Source organism: Thalassophryne amazonica, chromosome 6 (assembly GCF_902500255.1).
Source record: "Thalassophryne amazonica chromosome 6, fThaAma1.1, whole genome shotgun sequence".
Lineage (NCBI taxonomy): Eukaryota > Metazoa > Chordata > Actinopteri > Batrachoidiformes > Batrachoididae > Thalassophryne > Thalassophryne amazonica.
Window position 1 is genome coordinate 103017928 of NC_047108.1, and position 18467 is coordinate 103036394.

Sequence of the window (18467 nt, forward strand, 5' to 3'; positions counted from 1 at the left end):
TCAGATGTGGAGGCGTTTGCCAAAGCCATGGAAACTGAGACGAGGTCAGACCAGGACAGCGACTCCAAAGACAAGAAGGATGATGATGAAGACATGAGTTTGGACTAAACAAAACTCTTTAAAACTTTAACATTTAACTGAACCTGTTATTTGTAAGCATTTATGCTAGACGCTGTGTCCATGGTCTAGACATCATGTACACTGTAAATCTAAAGGAACCTTAACTAAGCAAACACGTACTGTACTTTGCATGTCAGATACTAGCGCTGAGAGACAACACTAAAGCCATCAGAAGTACACTTGTGTTGTGCATTTATTTTTCCAGCTTTCTCTGCAGGAAACTTATTCACACGTTTAACACCTGCACAGGAATAAAGACAAAATACCTACATGCACAACTGACTTAGAAAAGATAAGTCACGACTCAGTGTTGGAAAATATTAAAAATAAGACATTGATTTTTGCATTATGAAAACATTTAACAGTTATCACCACAGCAGACAAATCAATTCCCTGCAACTTCTACGACTCTAAACGTAATTCTTTCCCACACCTCAATATTTAAGAATCTCTACAGCAGCAAGACTGAAACGTCAACACTAAATATAGTTACAATAAGATTGTAACGCTTTCACCGCTACTGTAGATTCAGGCACTTTTTTTTCCCCACATTTGTATGCCAGTAGGCATCCAAAACTAATGAGTTACTGTCAGTATGTACACCAGTCATTATAACGCTGGGTACTTAGAGAAGTAACTCCTACATCCACCCCCCCACTAAAAGGTTTGAAGGGTTGGACTTGGTAACCTTCCACAAACAAAGCACAAGTGCCTTTAACGCTTCTTTGGAATAGAATTAATTAACTACTCAGAACAGTTCCTGAGAACTGAAAATGTGACAACTAAACCAGTGTATTAAGGAATGAATCCTGTGCATTTTGAAGTACAACATAGAAAACATATCCCTGGGTACTTGGATACAACACACACGTTACCAAACTCCAAAATTGCATTTCTATGTTCTCGTCTTCTCCACAGTTGTTACAGTGTACATACTTCATGTCTGAGGTTGGGTTATACAGTAGAGTGCAGTATTAGTACACAGTACATTTTGCTGGTAAATTCAGACTGCAGCAAGCAAATTTGGTCCTTTTCAAAACTATGCTACACCAACTCCAGCACAGTGTAAACTAGCTGTTTAACAATTTAACACCAATTGTTGATTTAACACTGACAGATGTGATTTATCGCTATGCTAAATGTAACAAATACAGTCAGTGTGAATTTCACACAGCAAGATTTACAACAGCAAATACTTTCTTAAAATAAGAATGTACTGTACCACTGAAGGACAAACAGAACATCTTCAAGTACAAACACACCGGCCCTTAGATAAGACAAATATATCCCTTCTGCACTTGTTTCATTATAACATCTTTATAAAGCAATTTCACAGTGGCATCAGAAAGCATTTACAAATTCAAGAGTATGTGTGTGGTTCTTTTTTTTTTTGTAATTCAAAGACGACTTGTAATAAAACACAATACAGACCGTACAGTAACGGTGAAGGTGCAGTGAGGAGTCTTCCACTAGCAAACATATCTGGATTTTTTTTTTTTTTTTTTTTTTTTTTACATTTGAGTAAACAATGCTACGCTCATCTGCCAAAATATCAAAACACCAAACACTAAAATAAAAGCACAACTAATGTGCTCAGTGAACAACTCTAACGTAGAGCTCAAGAATTGACATCACAATGCCACACATTCAGGAAGACACCATCAAGTTAACGTGCAGATTGTCAACTAAATATTCGTACATTTAGTAACCCCAAGTCATGACTGATGGGAAATAAATAGAATCTTTTACTTTCAAACGCCACAGCTTATGAACACGTTGACCCGCCACACACAGACTTTTTTTTTTTTTTTAATAAAGTGGGCATCACTGAAACCAGGTTAACCCTGCTGTACCAGTCTCCGGTAGTGTGGCATCACCTTGCTCTCAGGGAGGTAAAGTCCCATCTCCAAGGCGACCAACACGGCAAACTCCAAAGGAATCAACTCACGCCTGTTTATACGAAAACGCTCTTCCAGCTTCTACAAAAAAACAGTTATAAAGGTTATGAAGCTGTTTGCAAATGTAATCAAACAAAGCAAGGTGGCATTAAAATCTTTTGCTTTTCCCCCCTCCTCCTTACGTCAATCAGCTGTCTGACGTCTGGTTTCCGCAGATCACTGCTGATCTTAGCAGCCAGCAGCACGCAGGCTGCCGCCACCAGCTTCCTGTTCTGCTTGTTGAGGCGACCCTGCAGCACGAGCTTCTCAAAGTAAACAAAAGCCATTGCTATAGTGACCGGCTGCAGGCTGCACTCCTCGCTGACGGCGCGCATTTCCCTCTTCAGACTGCAGGAGGAGTGTGCACAGTTAGCGTTTCTATAGGTCATAGGTCACAAGCTGCAACAGCCACTTAAATGTGAGGACACTGCACGGACAAAGGTTGAAAGAAGAAAGTTTGAGTGTAAGAGTTCAATGAGAATGTACTTGCACCTTCTTATCTTGCTGAAGGTCAGTTTGATGTGAGGAAACTTCTCCTTAAACATCTCGTTCATGTCCTTCTTCAGGTCAGACGGTTTCACGTACTCGATCACAGTCGTCTGCGAGGACATTAAAACAAACCCGCCTGTCGGTGTCTCCTTATGTGATCCAAAGCTGCTCATTGCAGCTATGCACAGACAGTTACGTCACATGACTGCTGACGCCTATGGTTAGTCTTGTTACTGTTCAATAACAGAAAAACACGCCTTAATGGCTCTTGGTTGCTGATGAGTTGGCACTCACTCACTTTGTGGAACTGCAACAAATTAAACTCACTGAACAATACCATTCCTTATTTTTTTAAACTTTCCAACTCTAAAATACCTGACCTAATTTCAATAAAATTGGCCATTTTCCATAATTAACAATTTTGCATAAATGACTGTCACTTATGCACTCAATTATATTTTTTCTCCTTTTCAGTTAATTTAAGAGATTAGTATTCATACTGACATTAAAGAGGAAAAAACATGTGAAGAGTGCACATTCCCAAGACATTTTGTGTAATTTAAAAATTATAATCATTTATACAAAGTACAAAACCCATGACAAGCAGGAGTCCTTACCACGTATGATGCAAATATGAGCACCCTCTTGTGTCTGCCGCAGGGCCAGTGAGGATCACTGAGCAGGTTTGGGTCATACTCTGCCACTTCCTCCATATCTGTTCAAAGAGTTAACACATATGTGAGCATAACATTTGTCATCGTTTAACCTGCCTAAAAAGAAAAAAAAAACAAACAAACAACAGTGTGCAGTTCTCCTGTGCCATACATGGGTCTTGCGCCACAGTGTTGTTGAGACGAGAGGGGATGAAATTCTTCTGTCCATTGCCACGGTAACGTGACTGAGGGGTTGGAGCCACGCAGGTTTCCTGTATGCTCTTCTGTCTCACCAAGGCGTTGGTGGGATACAGAAACTGTGCATATGACACGGTCTGAGAAAGAGAAAGGACAAAGTTCTTCTGAGCACCTTTCAATTAAAAAAAACAGACTTGTGGATAAATGACTGATCAATTGATTATTATATTGAATGGACAATTGGGCAGTGCAGTCTTGTTTCACGGCGGGCGCTAAAGGGGTAAAATATGACACATATGATGTAAGAAAACATGGCACTCTCTCTTAATTTATGGGCAAATTACACTCAAATCAAGTGAGAATGCAAAGAAAAAGTGACGATGCGGTGGAAAGTGGACATGTGTTGCGGTTTGTTTATGACCCAGAGCTCAAAAGTGTTGAGGCGGTTTTGCAGATGAGACAACGTAGCTACTCTGGTTAGCTGTGTAGGCTAACACGTCTCCCATTTGCCTCGCCTTCCCTTCTCCACTGGGAAGTAAAGAGAAAAGAAAAAAAAAAAAAAAAAAAAACTACTTTTCAGAACTGCTTTGGTGATTGCAGCTGAAAACAAAACAGTACACCATTTTCCCGTGTGAAGTCATGCTGTGTAAATATTGCACAATGGGAGTGGCTATCCCCATAAGTGATCAAATCCCACGATATTGTGCAGGGTTCAAATGAGCAGGCGCTGCCCTATTAGAACTAAACCTGTAAGGGAATTCTACAAAAATGATTCCCTGGTATCTTCCTCTCAAACATGAGGATTCACTGGTTTTCTCTGTTTATTATAATTTTTTAAAGGGTAACTCTGTTTTTATTTTATATTCATTTTACACAAATTTAATTAGATTGTTCACATTTTGGATTTCTGGTCAGACAAACTACAGAATCTTCAGACGTCACCGAGTTGTGCAATCCATCTTTAGTTACTTTAAACAATGAATCAAAATATTGTTCACAAATCAATAACGGGTATAATCAATAACTAGAGTTATGAGCCCTATGGAAACACCCACCTTGCCATAAGCGCCCAGCTCCACACCTTCCAGAGATGGCAGCAGGTCAGCCGTAACCACAGAGGACAGTCTTTGCCGTTGAGCCTCCAGTTTCGGATCACTGTGCAGAAAAGTCACAACACATGCGCCACGTCATTTTTCCACCACAGCCAGCTGTGCACCCACTGCCCTTTCCCCGTCATGGTATATGGAGCACAGGGGAGGAGGATGAAACAGAAAAGTGTAGCTGAGTGCTCTCTGCTTGGGATGATGCTGTCTTTGTACCTGAGGTGCGTACTCTCTCCATAGGGCAGCACTGAGAAAGCAGCACATAGCGACCGCTTGGCACAAACCAGTGTGATCCTGCAGCAAGTATACGCAGACAAAACAAACGGTGTGTCAGTCTCCGAGCATCAGCTACAGTCATTAGGCTCATACCACCACACAGTATCCCAACACAGCCCTCAGGAAGCAACATCAAACAAACATAACTTCAATTCTCAAGTGTTATTGCCCAAAACTAAAGCAGCTGCTGCATAAGCAATAAGGTCAAACAATAATTAAAACTCTGTCACCACACCGTCCCAATCAAGGTCAGCTAAACCACAGCAGTGAGAATACACACGGGTGACTGTAGCTCATGAGCCCTGACTGAAGGGCCAGTGGGTTTCATCCCTGATTAAAACCGAAAGTCTAAATGTCACAAAGCAAAACACCAAACTCCAAAAGCAGCTCAACCTTAAATCACATTTGCCCAAAACATAAACCCAACATCAATGTGGAGAACAAAACAAACATAGAAAACAGGAAGGCAGCACAACTACAAGTCTGTAAAGGGGCAGAGAACACCTTCTCACCAATAAAGGTCACCAAGTGTCCTAAAATGATATTAAAAATTGAGGCAGAAAATCTCACAAAAGATCAAGGTTTTGAAGTCATCAGAATAATAAACAAATGATCTAGTTTTTGCATCTCTAAGAAATTACCCAGTTTTTGCATCTCTAAGAAATGACCCATTATCGTGTCTTCCTTTAAAAGGCAAGAGGCTACTGAGGCTCGCCATTCAGAGAAGGGGCACTGGGTCATTTCACTGGTATTTCTCACAGTGCAAGCAGTGGTTTATATATGGATCTTGTGACATTTGTCAGAAAAATAAAGAGTCGTTTTATATATACACATACATATACATACATATATATATATATATATATATATATATATATATATATATACACACACACACAGTAATGTGTTGCCCATGGGATCGACGGGCTCTAGATTGGGTAGTGTTTCTAAAATAGGTAGCTGACATTTTTTCCAAGGGTGGTAATAAATTGTGCAATGTTTCTATAATGCGCAGGAATGGCGTGCAAGTCCAGAATGTTTTTTGAACCTTAACTCGAACTCAACCCTTTTATTTCCTGTTCATTACATAATTTTCTAATGTTAATTTACTGTCTTAATGTATTTATAAATTGTTTAGGTTCCTGTTATATACACACACACACTATCATTATTATAATTATTACTTCTATTTTGTATTTATATTTATTTATTTATTTATTATTATTATTTTATTTTATTTTTTTTAATGGACCACAATGGAAAGTAGTGTTCTCTTGTGTCATCCATGTATTTCTTTAAGTATTTATAATTATATTATGTATTTACTAAACAAAATTATGCACGCACGTATGCTTTTAATATATAGATGATTTACCCCCCCGCTGGAGTGGCATGAGTCCACAACATAATTGGGCAGCACAGTCTCGTTTGAGGGTGGGCGCTAGAGGGGTAAAATATGATGCACGAGAAGTAATTTTTCTACTTCTGGGGACAAAAACACGGCATTTTCTGAGTTTTTGGGCAAATTACACGTAAAAATGAAAATGCAAAGGAAAAGCGACAATGCGTGGGAAAGTGGACGTGTTGCGGTTTGTTTATGACCCAGAGCACAAACATGTCAAGGCAGTTTTGCAGGCGACAGAACGGAACTACTACTCTGGATAGCTATGTAGGCTAACACTTACCGACAAGACCTCTCCCTCGTCTTCCCTTCTCCATTTGGAACCGAAAAAGAAAACACTTTTCATGACTGCTTCAGTGATTGCAGCTAAAAACAAAATAGTACACTATTTTCCCATGTGAAGTTATGCTGTGTATATATTGCGTAATGGAAGCGGCTGTCCCCATAAGTGGTCAAATCCCGTGATATCAAGCAGGGTTCAAAGGAGACTGCGCTGCCCTATTATTAATGTCCATTGTTCAGTGTGGTTGGCTAATATCCGGAGATTCTCCAAAAATATATTAGTCCTATCAACATTCCATTTTGGTGGCGTTCATCCTTGACCCAAATGCATAAGCATACCAAAGAGCAAATGTCAGCTCTCCTCAGTTTCTCCGTGATCAAAACCATACATATGCACGCACACAGAGGCCACTTTATAAATTAACTACATTAATTTTTTTTCCCCCATCAACATTCTACTCACAACACCCCATAATGATGACAATATGAAAAGTTTTTTTTAATTTTGCAAATTTATTAAAAAGTAAAAAACTAAGAAATCACAAGTATGTAAGTATTCACACCCTTTCCTCAGTACTATGCTGATGCAACTTTGGCAGCAATTATAACCTCAAGTCTTATTGAATATGATGCCGCAAACTTGGTGCATCTATCTTTGGACAGTTTTGTCTATTCCTCTTTGCAGCACCTCTCAAGCTCCATCAGCTTGGATGTGGAGTGTCAGCGCACAGACATTTTCAGATCTCTCCAGAGATGTTCAATCAGATTTAGGTCTGGGCTCAGGCTGGACCACTCAAGGACATTCACAGAGTTGTCCTGAAGCCACTCCTTTGATATCTTGGCTGTGTGCTTAGGGTCATTGTCCTGCTGACAGATGAACTGTCGCCCCAGTCTGAGCGCTCTGCAGCAGGTTTTCATCCAGGATGTCTCTGTACATTGCTGCATTCATCTTTCCCTCAATCCTGACTAGTCTCTCAGTTCCTGCTGCTGAAAAACATCCCCACAGCATGATGCTGCCACCACCATGTTCCACTGTAGGGATGGTCCCTGGTTTCCTCCAAACATGATGCCTGGGAGTCACACCAAAGAGTTCAATCTTTGTCTCATCAGACCAGAGAATTTTGTTTCTCATGGTCTGAGAGTCCTTCAAGTGCCTTTTGGCAAACTCCAGGTGAGCTGCCATGTGCGTTTTACTAAGGAGTGTCTTCCAACTGTCCATGCTACCATACAGGCCTGTATGCTGCAGAGATGGAGAGATGGTCTCGAAGGTTTTCCTCTCTCCACAGAGGAATGATGGAGCTCTGAGAGAGTGACCATCAGGTTCTTGGTCTCCTCCCTGACTAAGGCACTTCTCCACCAATCGCTCAGTTTAGATGGGCGGTGTAAAGAATAAATGTAAATATATGCTATTTTACTCATATTTAGCTTTGCAGGCTAACAATGCTAAAAGTTACCAAACTGAATAAAAGGTTTTGTGTTCATAATTTTCAAAAAGTAACAAATGTTTAGAAGTAAGTACACCATGCCGGTTCAAATGAACTAGGTATTATATGGAATGAATGAAGTTGAATAGAGTGTATACTTGTGCCATAATGTGTTTAAGGGTTTTATCATGATGTCAAATGAATGAAAATGTGTATGCCTATGCTTTGATGGGTGTTCAATTGATTTATGATGGTTTTGAAATGATACAATATTATACTGTTTGATTAATGATTGAAATATGTGCTTATGATGAATTGTATTGAACATGTGGAACTGCTGACAGGTGTGTTGACTCTCAAATCAGTAAAGTGTTTTGGTTTAAGGTTTTCATAAAATAACATGCTTAGAAGTAGGGTGTAACATGTTGGTTTAAAACATGTCAGACATTGACAATTTTTAATAAAGTCATGACTAATGCCTGACATGATATGTTCAAAGGTCATGAGGTCAAGATGAGTACTGCAAATAATATTGTTGTTGCCTCTGTTTATAATCAAATGGTTGATTACATTCATGTTTGAACTATGTTGGTCAATAATGTGCAGCTGAATGACTGTACTGTTCAAAATTAATTGCTGCTTGCTGTATTCTGTAAAATGTGAGTGATCTCATACTCTGACGGTGTGAGTTTTGCTCCCAGAGGAAAAACGATGTTACACATTGTTGCAAAGACAATGTGAGGGCGTATGTGCTGGTGACCTCTGCGCTCAATGTAATTATCAGATCAGTTTCCATCACAACGTTGGACGATTAAGGATTAATAACAATGTTCCATTTCGATCATGGAGTGCATTTTTGCACTCCGACCGAGGATGTGTGAGACTGGATACTAGTCCAGTCATTTGATGGTTTGACCCAGAACAAATTGCAACAGAAATTATTTTGGTGGCATTTGAACCGTGAAACTTTTTTATAAAACATACTAAAAGTCTAGAAAGATTATAAAAAATAAAAAAATAAAAAATCGGGAACACTCCCAAAATCCAAGATGGCCACCTGAAAACATGCAAAAAAAAAATTTTTTTCCCAAATAACTCAGAAAATATAAATATTTAAGCACATAAATGTATTGATGTTAAATATAAACTTGGGTATTGTGGACATTTTGACACCAAAATTAAGTCTCTATCTGTAACGGTTCTTGAGATACAGTCTATTTGTAGTTTTACATACACTTAAGGATGGCAAATTGGTTTGTGTCCAGAAATGTATTGAAGTTGAATATAAACTTGTGTATTGTGGACATTTCAGCACCAAAAGAATGGCTGTAGCTCTTACAGTTTTTGAGATACAGCACATAAGCCATCTACACTTTGCTAAAAATGGTGAAATTGTTATGTTGAAACCAAGTAACTGTTCTGAAATGTTCATTTAAAGAATGTAATAATAATATTCTTAGTGCTTGTCAGCTGCACTAACTTTTTTTAATGACATGTAATCACACACTAATTTTACAGTAAAACCAATGAAGCATGATGATAATAAAAGTTCAGGTGAAATCAGTATTGTGTACATCATGACACTTGAAATTTTACTTGTTCAAATTTCAGTCTCATCATCCTGGTTATCATTGAGTTGGCCTGCATTTGTATACCCTGTACCTCTGCAGTTGCCACACGCTGCTGAGCAATCTAAGTTAAGTTTGCGACATGTACATCGCAATGTACTACAGTCAGTACTGCAGTTACATCTCACAGCATGCAGAAGAGAATCTGGTGCTGCTTGCAAGTCAGTCATGATTGGGACAACCTGACTATCAGAAACTTTCCATCCCCATTCTTGCAATGGCATGTTGTCACCTTCATCTTCACCTTTCCATTCCTGAACTTGCAAGTAAACTCTCAGACTATGACACTTGGCAGCTGCCGAAGTGGGTGGCAAACACTGTGGCTGCACATGAGTTGTCTTTGTTGCAACCTTATCACAAAAGCGCCTGTATCTGAGAGAATTGAGGCTTTCTCCAGGTTGTCCACACAGCAGTGGTGTCACCAGTGTGCCCTGGTTGTGCATTGACATCCACTCTATTATACATAATGAGTAACTTCTCTATTCATATTCCAGTGAAATATTGACTCAAAAAGATTATTATTACCTTCTTTAGATGAACATTTCAGAAATGGTATTTAGTTTTCAACATAATGCTCAATTTCATCAATTTTTGTCAAGTGTAGATGTATTTTTATACCATATCTCAAAAATTGTAATAGCTACAGCTATTTTTTTTTTTTTTTTTTTGGTGCCAAAATGTCCACAATGCACAAGTTTATATTCAACTTCAATATATTTATGGGCCTTAACTGCAATATTTTTAACGTAATAGGACACAAACCAAATTGCCATCCTTGAGTGTATGTAAACTACATATAGGCTGTATCTCAAGAACCGTTACAGATAGAGACCTAATTTTGGTGTCAAAATGTCCACAATACCCAAGTTTATATTTAACATCAATACATTTATGTGCTTAAATATTTCTATTTAAGTTATTTTGGAAAAACTAAATTTGCATGTTTTCGGACAGCCATCTTGGATTTTGGGAGTGTTCCCAATTTTTTATCTTTCTAGACTTTTAGTATGTTTTATAGAACAGTTTCAGGGTTCAAATGCCACCAAAATCATTTCTGTTGCAATTTGTTCTGGGTTGACCCCTTTTTTTTTTCCATAAAATGACTGGACTATACCCCTCACGGGCAGATTTCTGGACTGAGAGAATAAGAGCTCTGAGTTTGAAAAGAAGAGTGTTCATTTGCTGCACAATGCTGTTGGTATCGGTTTTGTGGCGTTATTAAAAGATCTGTATGAAATCTGAACCCATTTTTGCACAAAGATGAGTGATCTGCTCTGCTGTTTTAATAAACCTGGTAGGTTTACCTTCAATTCAAATTATTGTTGTCTGTGTGTTCTCCTGACACTGCCCACGGATTCACAGGGAGAGCCTGACATTTTCTGTGTTTTGAGAAAAGGTTATTTTTCCCCAACAGCAGCCAGCTCTAGGAGGAGTCCTGGTGGATCTGAACTTCTTCCATTATGGAGATTATCGAGGTCACTGTGCTCATTGGGACCTTGAAAGCAGCAGAAATGTTTATGTACCCTTCCCCAGATTTGTGCCTTGAGACAATTCTGTCTCAGAGGTCTACAGACAATTCCTTTGACTTCATGCTTGGTTCGTTCTCTAACATGCACTGTCAACTGTGGGACCTTATAGGTAGACAGATGTGTGTCTTTCCAAATCATGTCCAATCAACTGAATATACCCAGGTGGACTCCAATTAAGCTGCATAAACATCTCAAGGATGATCAGTGGAAACAGGATGCACCTGAGCTCAATTTTGAACTTCCTGACAAAGGCTGTAAATACTTGTACATGTGATTTCTTTTTTTTAATATATAAATTTGCAAAAACCTAAACCTAAATCTATATCTATATCTATATATATATAGGTATTGTTTGTAGAATTTTGAGGGAAAAAAATAATTGAATTAATTTATGAATAAGGCTGTAACATAATGTGGAAAAATTGTAGAGCTGTGAATACTTTCCCGATGCACCGTATACATGCATACACACACTTCTGTTAACAGGACCCCTTTAAGAATACAATGACATTTTGGTGTACTATCATTACTACCTTAACCCAACATTAACTTGAAGGACAAAAAGAATGTCCTTCATTTGTCATGCATTTATCTATGCTTGTGTGTTTTACAGGCTACGTCAAAACAAAACTCCACAATTTAGTGTTACGACAGATAATATATACACATCTAGCTCGCACGTCTGTCTGGGCATTTCTGCTTCTCAGTAAACACTAGTAACATCAATAACGCGCACAGTCAGCAACCTAACTATCAACAGTCAATCCAAAGGACAAACCTTGAGAGAAGCAGAAATCAAACCTCTCACAGGAAACAACGTCAGCAACAACCTACTGCCATAAACCATTCAGATGATATCACCCATCTGTGACGAACAGAAAGTCCGAAATACGGGTCAGTTTAGGATTGCAACACACCAGTTTTACACACTTCAGAGAGACTGAAAAACATCAAACGCAAATATAAATACGAGCTTATCTCCCATTACCAATTTTAATACCAGATTATTGGTGATTTCTAGGGGGACGGAAAAAAAAAAAAAAAAAAACTGCACACCCAACCAGGTCCTGAAATTGGGTGTAATCTGTAATAAAAGTAGTGTGCAAAACTGTAGTGTTTTGCAAACTTGCTAGTACACGCATAAACTTAATGTGTAAAGGGATTTGTACATAACCAGGTGTATTTGGCAATACTCTGTTACATCCATCAATCTTCTATACCCGCTTACACCAATTAAGGGTAACAGTTTGTTACACTCGTATGTAAATGGATATAAAAATGGTACATAGTAGTACTTACTGTGATTACGTATGAATTTTGGTTACATTTGTAAGCAACTGATTCTGATTCCCTCAATTTAGAAAATCGGGACCAAATAAATAAATAAAAATCTGAGACTTCAAAAACTGGTAATGGGAGACCGCCTTTAGATGGTGAAATGGCAGTAATGTGGATGAGAAATGACAGAGGGATAGTCCAATGGATTAAAAATCATTTGAAAATAAAGACATTTTTTACATTATAAAATAAAAGCCTCTCTGTCTGCATTCAGACTCTGGTCAGTCAGCCTAACAGCCTGTGAGACTTCAGTCTTATCTCACTGTGGGGTTACCTTACCATTGGTGTAATCATGTTTCTACACTCCACCTCTCTGGGCTTTGCTAAGCTTTTGCAAGGGTGATTAAATTCACTGTAGTAATCAGCACCCAGCAGCTGTACTGCTGTTATCTCTCTGTAGGCCAAACTTAAGTCTGCAAGCAGGACCCGAGCTAAGCAGCTTATTACAGTATATATATAAAAAAAAAAAAAAAAAAAAAAAAAAAAAAAAAAACAGGATCAGAGTAACACTGCTGGTGAGCTACAGGCCAAATCCAAAAATCCAGTATAAGACCACCTTTGTTTGTCCTCCATTTTCCCCAGTGGGAAACAGTGCTGTAGTTCCAATTTTTGGGGGTTGGATACTTGATTCTCTCTAAAACAAGTGCATGTGTATAAATGTGTTTCAGCACTGAAAACTCACCTGCATCCCCTTGTGTCATATTGTCTCATACTCTTGATGAAGTGAACTTTTTTTGGCACCTTGTGTCCAGGAGAACCAGAGACATTCCTCAACCTGAGCACAGATCAATAAAGACTACGTTACCAGAACTGTCATAACATCAACCAGCGAGAAAGAACTCAAGTACGCTATTCGATTACTTGCAAATAATTAATTACACTGGACAGGTGAGCTTTGTTTTCACCCACATTTAAATTTACTGATTGTTTTTCATAAAACCTCCACAAAAGTGGTTGGGGTTGCAAAATGGGGCATTTCTGGCCTTGCTTGATTATTGGTGACAATCTCAAAATTTCAATTAATTTAAAAGGGGCAGTATTATGGAAAAATTAAATTTTATCTACCTTCTACAGTTTAATACTGTTATCACTACATAACATTCTACAAATCTATGTAAAATCTATCCTGCAACAAAACTAAATTAGGATTAGCACAGCTCATTGTAGACATCTGTGATGTGTAAGTGCACAGACTACAAAAGAACCCATTCAAATAAGGTGCTTTAATTTTTTTTTTTTCCCTCTAAGTTTAACATTATCACCTTAGGATGAATCGTAACCTTCCAGCCTCATATCATCATAAAGAAAACCCGAAACTCTCCGTCTTCTGATGTCATCAAGTTCGCATAATATCTATATACTTCATGGATTGACACCACAAATACATAAAAGAACTAAAACAGCTGTTCTCTACCAGCTGTAGTTATTTTAAACAACATTTCAAACCCTCTTCAGTCTGGTTTTAGAAAACAACATAGCACTGTTACTACTATTTTAAAAGTTTTAAATGATGTGTTTGAGGCACTGGATTCTAAAAAGTTTTGTGTTGCACTGTTTATTGCTCTTTCGAAGGCATTTGATACTGTGGACCACAGCCTCTTATTAGAAATTCTTTACAAAAACGGCATCTCCACACACGCTGTCTCTTGGTTTTCAGATTACTTGGCAAGTAGGATGCAGTGCGTTCAGATGGCTGGTCACCTTTCTTGAGGTCACAAAAGGTGTTCCTCTAGGTTCAGTTTTAAGACCTATTCTGTTCACAATTTATATTATAGATCCGTGTGCAAACCTATCAAATGCCTTCTATCTTCTTTATGCAGATGACACTAATGTACTGTTGTTCAAACTCAAATACACAGGCATTTGAATTTTTGCAGTCCACTTTTGATGTAGTGCAGTGCCATCTGAAGAAATTCAAATTGGTCTTGAATGCTTAAAAAAAAAAAAAAAAAAAATCTAAATAATGTTTCTCCCCCTCCCCAAAGTCACCAGTTTCCTTGGAGAATATACCATTAATTAAAACTGCCTCTTGAGTAACTCAGCAGCTACAAGTATTTGGGATTAGTTATTGATAGAGAGCTTTCTTTTAAAGTTCATCTTAAGCACTTGAACTCCAAATAAAAGGGTGAAGTTAGGCTTCTTTTATAGAACAAAGTCATGTTTTTCCCTAGGAGCTCCGAAGCTCCAGATAACTGCTACCTTCTTGCCTGTACTGGATTACGGTGATGATGTGTATACAGTAAAACCCGCCTATACAGTCATCATATAAACTGTATATTCACACTCACCAGACAAAAGCAAAAGTCCCAATGTTTTTGTATAGTTTTCCATGTAATAAACACAGTATATAATGGATTTTCAATCACATTAGACAAAATGTCCTGTCCAGCCACAATGCATTCCCATTAAAACCCCTTGCAAATACCGGACAAAGCAGACTGGACGTACCCAGTAACAGAGGTACAAAATTAAAGCTCAGCACTGACACTTTTTTTTTTTTTTTTTTAAACAAACAGCACCTGCAGTCTGTGCACCTGCTACATCGGACACTGCAAAAGGCTGTGATCACTTTTACGTTTTCACTCCTTTCCTTCAAGTTATATTTCAAAAGTTTTTGCAGTGCACAGCAGATTACACCCAGCAGTTCACGGAGGAAATTGTACACCTTACCTTTGATTTGGAGGTTGTAGAAAGAAGAGTTCGTTGAGGGACAAATTCTCCGCAAAATCCATTTTTTAAAAATCCAGAAAAAGCATAGTCCAGAAAAATTGCATTAAGACGTGACGGAGAACTTTATATCTGTCATGCACGTCGACGTCATTGCATGGTATGGAGTTACAGAGCTGCAGAAGCATAACTCAGGGTTTAGGATTTTAAAGTACCACTCCGTGCGCAGTGAACTTAGAGAGGAGAAAAAAAAAAAAAAAGAGTGACTCGATCAAATTTAATGTTTTTAATGCACATAATGTCTGCCGCTTACTTAAGGCAGGCGTTTTGTTTTTTTTCCCCCATCATAGGAATTTTTAACTCGGTCATTAAATGATGCAGGTCCCAATTCAAGATTCCCTGTGGACTGTTCAGCGCCTCTTGACTGTAACTAATCCGTTACATACATACTTGTATAATGGATTTTGTCCGTTTTATACATATAATGGATTTCAGTTATAATGGACATAATTCGCTGGTACACGTGAATCCATTATATGCGAGGTTTACTGTATGTGTGCTTCAACCAGCTGTCCACAGTCCTTGACTCCAGTGTACCAGTGCTTTTTAGTTCATGTATATAATACCGAGATAAACTGTGACTTCTAATACTGTGTTTTACTGCTTTTGAAAGATGATGACAGTGTTTAGGGTTTTATTTTTTTATTCATTCATTTGCCGCGCGTTCTTACGTGTTTGTGATCCTTGAATTTACCCAGCAGCAAAAAGTGAAAGTGAAACTGGTTTATCAGAAGCAGACAGTGTAATCTGATGTGGCCACGTCCAAATCAATACTAAAAGTTATCAGTTATCTGTAATAAAGATACATTTTTTAGCAGTTTATCGGTTTTGCATCATAAAAGATAACTTTTCAGTTACTGGATTAATGGTTATCGAAGCTAACTTTTTGGTTAGCTGTATCCACCACTGGAATTGAAACTGTCTGGGTTGATTTCTCTGAACATTTTTCACTCCATTTTAAAGAGAATGGAAATCTTTTGTACAGCGCCCGTATTTTTAAATTGATTTAACTTATATATTGTTACTATGACCAAACTGATTGTGTTTTATTTGCAAATTTCTTGTATTTTAATGCTTATCTTGATGTTAACTTGTTTTTTATGACGTGCTGCCACCTTTCTTGGTCAGGTCACTCTTGCAAAAGAAATTTTGATCACAATGAACTTTTTTATCTGGTTAAATAAAGGTTAATAATAATTATTATTTAGTTATATTTCCACTATTCTGCTATCTGTCCCCATTCCATAAGTGTTATTGCTCAATCTCAGTTTATACATTACACATTGTTTGATATTATTCTATGACTTCATATTTTATTATGGGCAGCACGGTGGCATAGTGGTTAGCATTGATCTCAATGGGACTAACCTAATTAAATAAAGGTTAAATTAAATTAGCACTGTGTGGTTTACTCCTGGCATCCGTCTGTCTGTGGGAGACGATGGTGTAGCATCCAGTTTGTTTGTTTTTTACACTTTTTCAATTCAATTTTACTTTATTTATATAGCACCAAATCACAACAAAGCTGCCACAAATAAGGTCTAAGTTTACCAAACCCTAAAGCAACCACAAAGGGCAACAGTGGTAAGGGAAAAACTCCCTCTGATGATTTGAGGAAGAAACCTCAAGCAGACCAGACTCAAAGGGGTGACTCTCTGTTTGGGCCATTTGTCTTTTGTTTCTGTTTTGTGGTTTACAACATACACACACACAATGAATTATTGGGATAATATTTTAGATTAATACTCTTTAAAAAAAAATAAAAAAATCCCAGAGCATTTAAAATTTCAGTAAAGCTATCATTTACTAGAACCACCTTTTAAATACTAATTATTGCTACTTGATTAACAGCTTTTGATTAAAAAAATAAGAACACTTACATATGTTGGCACAAAAAAAAAAAACATTTTTTATATAAGATAAAGGTGCTGCGGAAGCCTCTCGGTGTTTAGGCCCACTCTCAGACACCGACCTCTCATGCTCACCTCTGCCGTGTATCTGCACTGTTACCCGACTGTAGCGGGCTGAGTGCGGTCGGTGACCTGACACGGGACCAGGACTGGTGTCCGCTGGGAGCAGGAGACACGGGGGTGTCCGGGGCTAACGTCTCCGCCGTGCTGCCGGTCTCCATAAACACCTCGTTGGTCCCCGTAGCTCCCGGTGACATGACCCAAGAAGGTCGGATGTCGATGAGTCCACCGTACCCCGAGAAACTTGCTGAAGAGCTTGTAGAAAGCAGACCGGCATCCGCCGCCTGGGAGACCGAGCCCTGGAAATCCGCCGGCGGCGGGGAAACCAGCGGTGGGCCGCCGCCGACTCTGTCTCGCAGTCGCTGCTGGTCGGCGGCTTTCTGGTCGGCGTTTCCATCGCTGAGATGACCCGGAGGCCGTCCGTCGAGAGAAATATTATTAAGAAAGAAAAGTGCCGCTTGTCTCCTCCTGGAGTCCTTAGCTCTCCTGCGGTGCTCTCGCGAAGTGTTGGCCGGTTTACTGCTACTGCCGGTAGACTGCAGACCGCAAACAGCAGTCGCCATGCTAATCTGAAATCTGGTGGATGATGAACGAATAGACAAGAGAGCAGTTGCTAGCGAATAGCCCCGCCTCTCTAAACTGTCATTGGTTACAGTAGTAGTTATTCAAACTAGGTATAGAAGTGATTGGGTAAAAAGAAAAGCATGTTAACATGATTTATTTTCCTCATAAATGATTGGGTAAGTGGAAATAATAGGTGGAGCGATAAAAACAAAGGCATCGCCCACCCCCTATGACCCACCCCCAACTTCTAGCCCGCCCCTTTTAAATATCACGAATTTCTTTGATTGTTCTTTGATGCTTTAATTGTTCATTCATCATAAAATTTAAGATGTGTTTTAGATGAACTTTTTTTTTTTGCACAGAAAAACACCCTGTCCAAATTTCCCATAAGGCAGAACAATATCCAACAAGGAAACAATTTAAGAGTGGTTGCTAAGAAATTAGTCTGCTGCTGCAACTGATTTATTTTTATTTTTAGTTACTTATGTATTTTTTGGTTTCGAAGGGAAAAAAATAAACCTACAACTTCTTTCTAAAGTGTATTATGAAATTTTACTTTTGTAAAACAAAAAGCAACAAATAGACAAGGAGACTATGTAAATTTGGATTCACATTGTACAAAGAAAATGTGCAAAAAATATATCTCACCTCACTGAAAAATATGTTATAATAGTGTAATTTATAGTGGTAATTAAATAGATCAAAGGACAAATATTGCTCTTCCGTGTCTTTCATTTATACAAGTTCTCCAAGCTGTCTTCCATTATGTGTGGAGACTGCACTTCCTATAAACAGCGTAACAGAGCTTGAAAGTATTGCTGGAGAAT

At 38.5% G+C, this 18467-nt stretch overlaps 2 protein-coding genes across 4 annotated transcripts in view; one reads left to right on the top strand and one right to left on the bottom strand.

Annotated features, from left to right (window-relative positions):
• Positions 1-406, top strand: part of LOC117512801 (proteasomal ubiquitin receptor ADRM1-like) — a 14823-nt gene extending 14417 nt beyond the window's left edge. The window contains exon 10 of the mRNA XM_034173025.1: positions 5-406. Within this exon, the coding sequence (XP_034028916.1) occupies positions 5-108 (104 nt within the window). The 3' untranslated portion in view covers positions 109-406. The remainder of the gene's footprint in view (positions 1-4) is intronic.
• LOC117512800 (CDK5 and ABL1 enzyme substrate 2-like) lies at positions 298-17671 on the bottom strand. Of its 3 annotated transcripts, XM_034173023.1 has the most exons (10): positions 17452-17671; positions 17092-17421; positions 13062-13154; positions 4717-4794; positions 4453-4552; positions 3372-3534; positions 3164-3261; positions 2550-2656; positions 2201-2405; positions 298-2099 (listed from the first exon to the last, which is right to left on the bottom strand). In XM_034173023.1, the coding sequence occupies exons 1-10, from the start codon at positions 17637-17639 to the stop codon at positions 1959-1961; spliced, it is 1503 nt and encodes a 500-aa protein (XP_034028914.1). In that variant the 5' UTR covers positions 17640-17671; the 3' UTR covers positions 298-1958. The 3 variants fall into 3 exon arrangements, with proteins under 3 accessions (XP_034028914.1, XP_034028913.1, XP_034028915.1); XM_034173022.1 differs by having other exon boundaries at positions 17092-17671; XM_034173024.1 differs by lacking the exon at positions 4717-4794 and having other exon boundaries at positions 17092-17671.
• Positions 17672-18467: the final 796 nt, after the last annotated feature.

What these genes read in the sequence shown, in the direction of transcription:
- LOC117512800 (XM_034173022.1), bottom strand. Translation starts at nt 17,639, where the DNA reads ATGGCGACTGCTGTTTGCGGTCTGCAGTCTACCGGCAGTAGCAGTAAA. An exon ending in AGTGCAGATACACGGCAGAG is followed by an intron (nt 13,155 to 17,091) that starts GTGAGCATGAGA and finishes ATCTGTGCTCAG; the next exon opens with GTTGAGGAATGTCTCTGGTT. An exon ending in ACGTCAGACAGCTGATTGAC is followed by an intron (nt 2,100 to 2,200) that starts GTAAGGAGGAGG and finishes GTTTTTTTGTAG; the next exon opens with AAGCTGGAAGAGCGTTTTCG.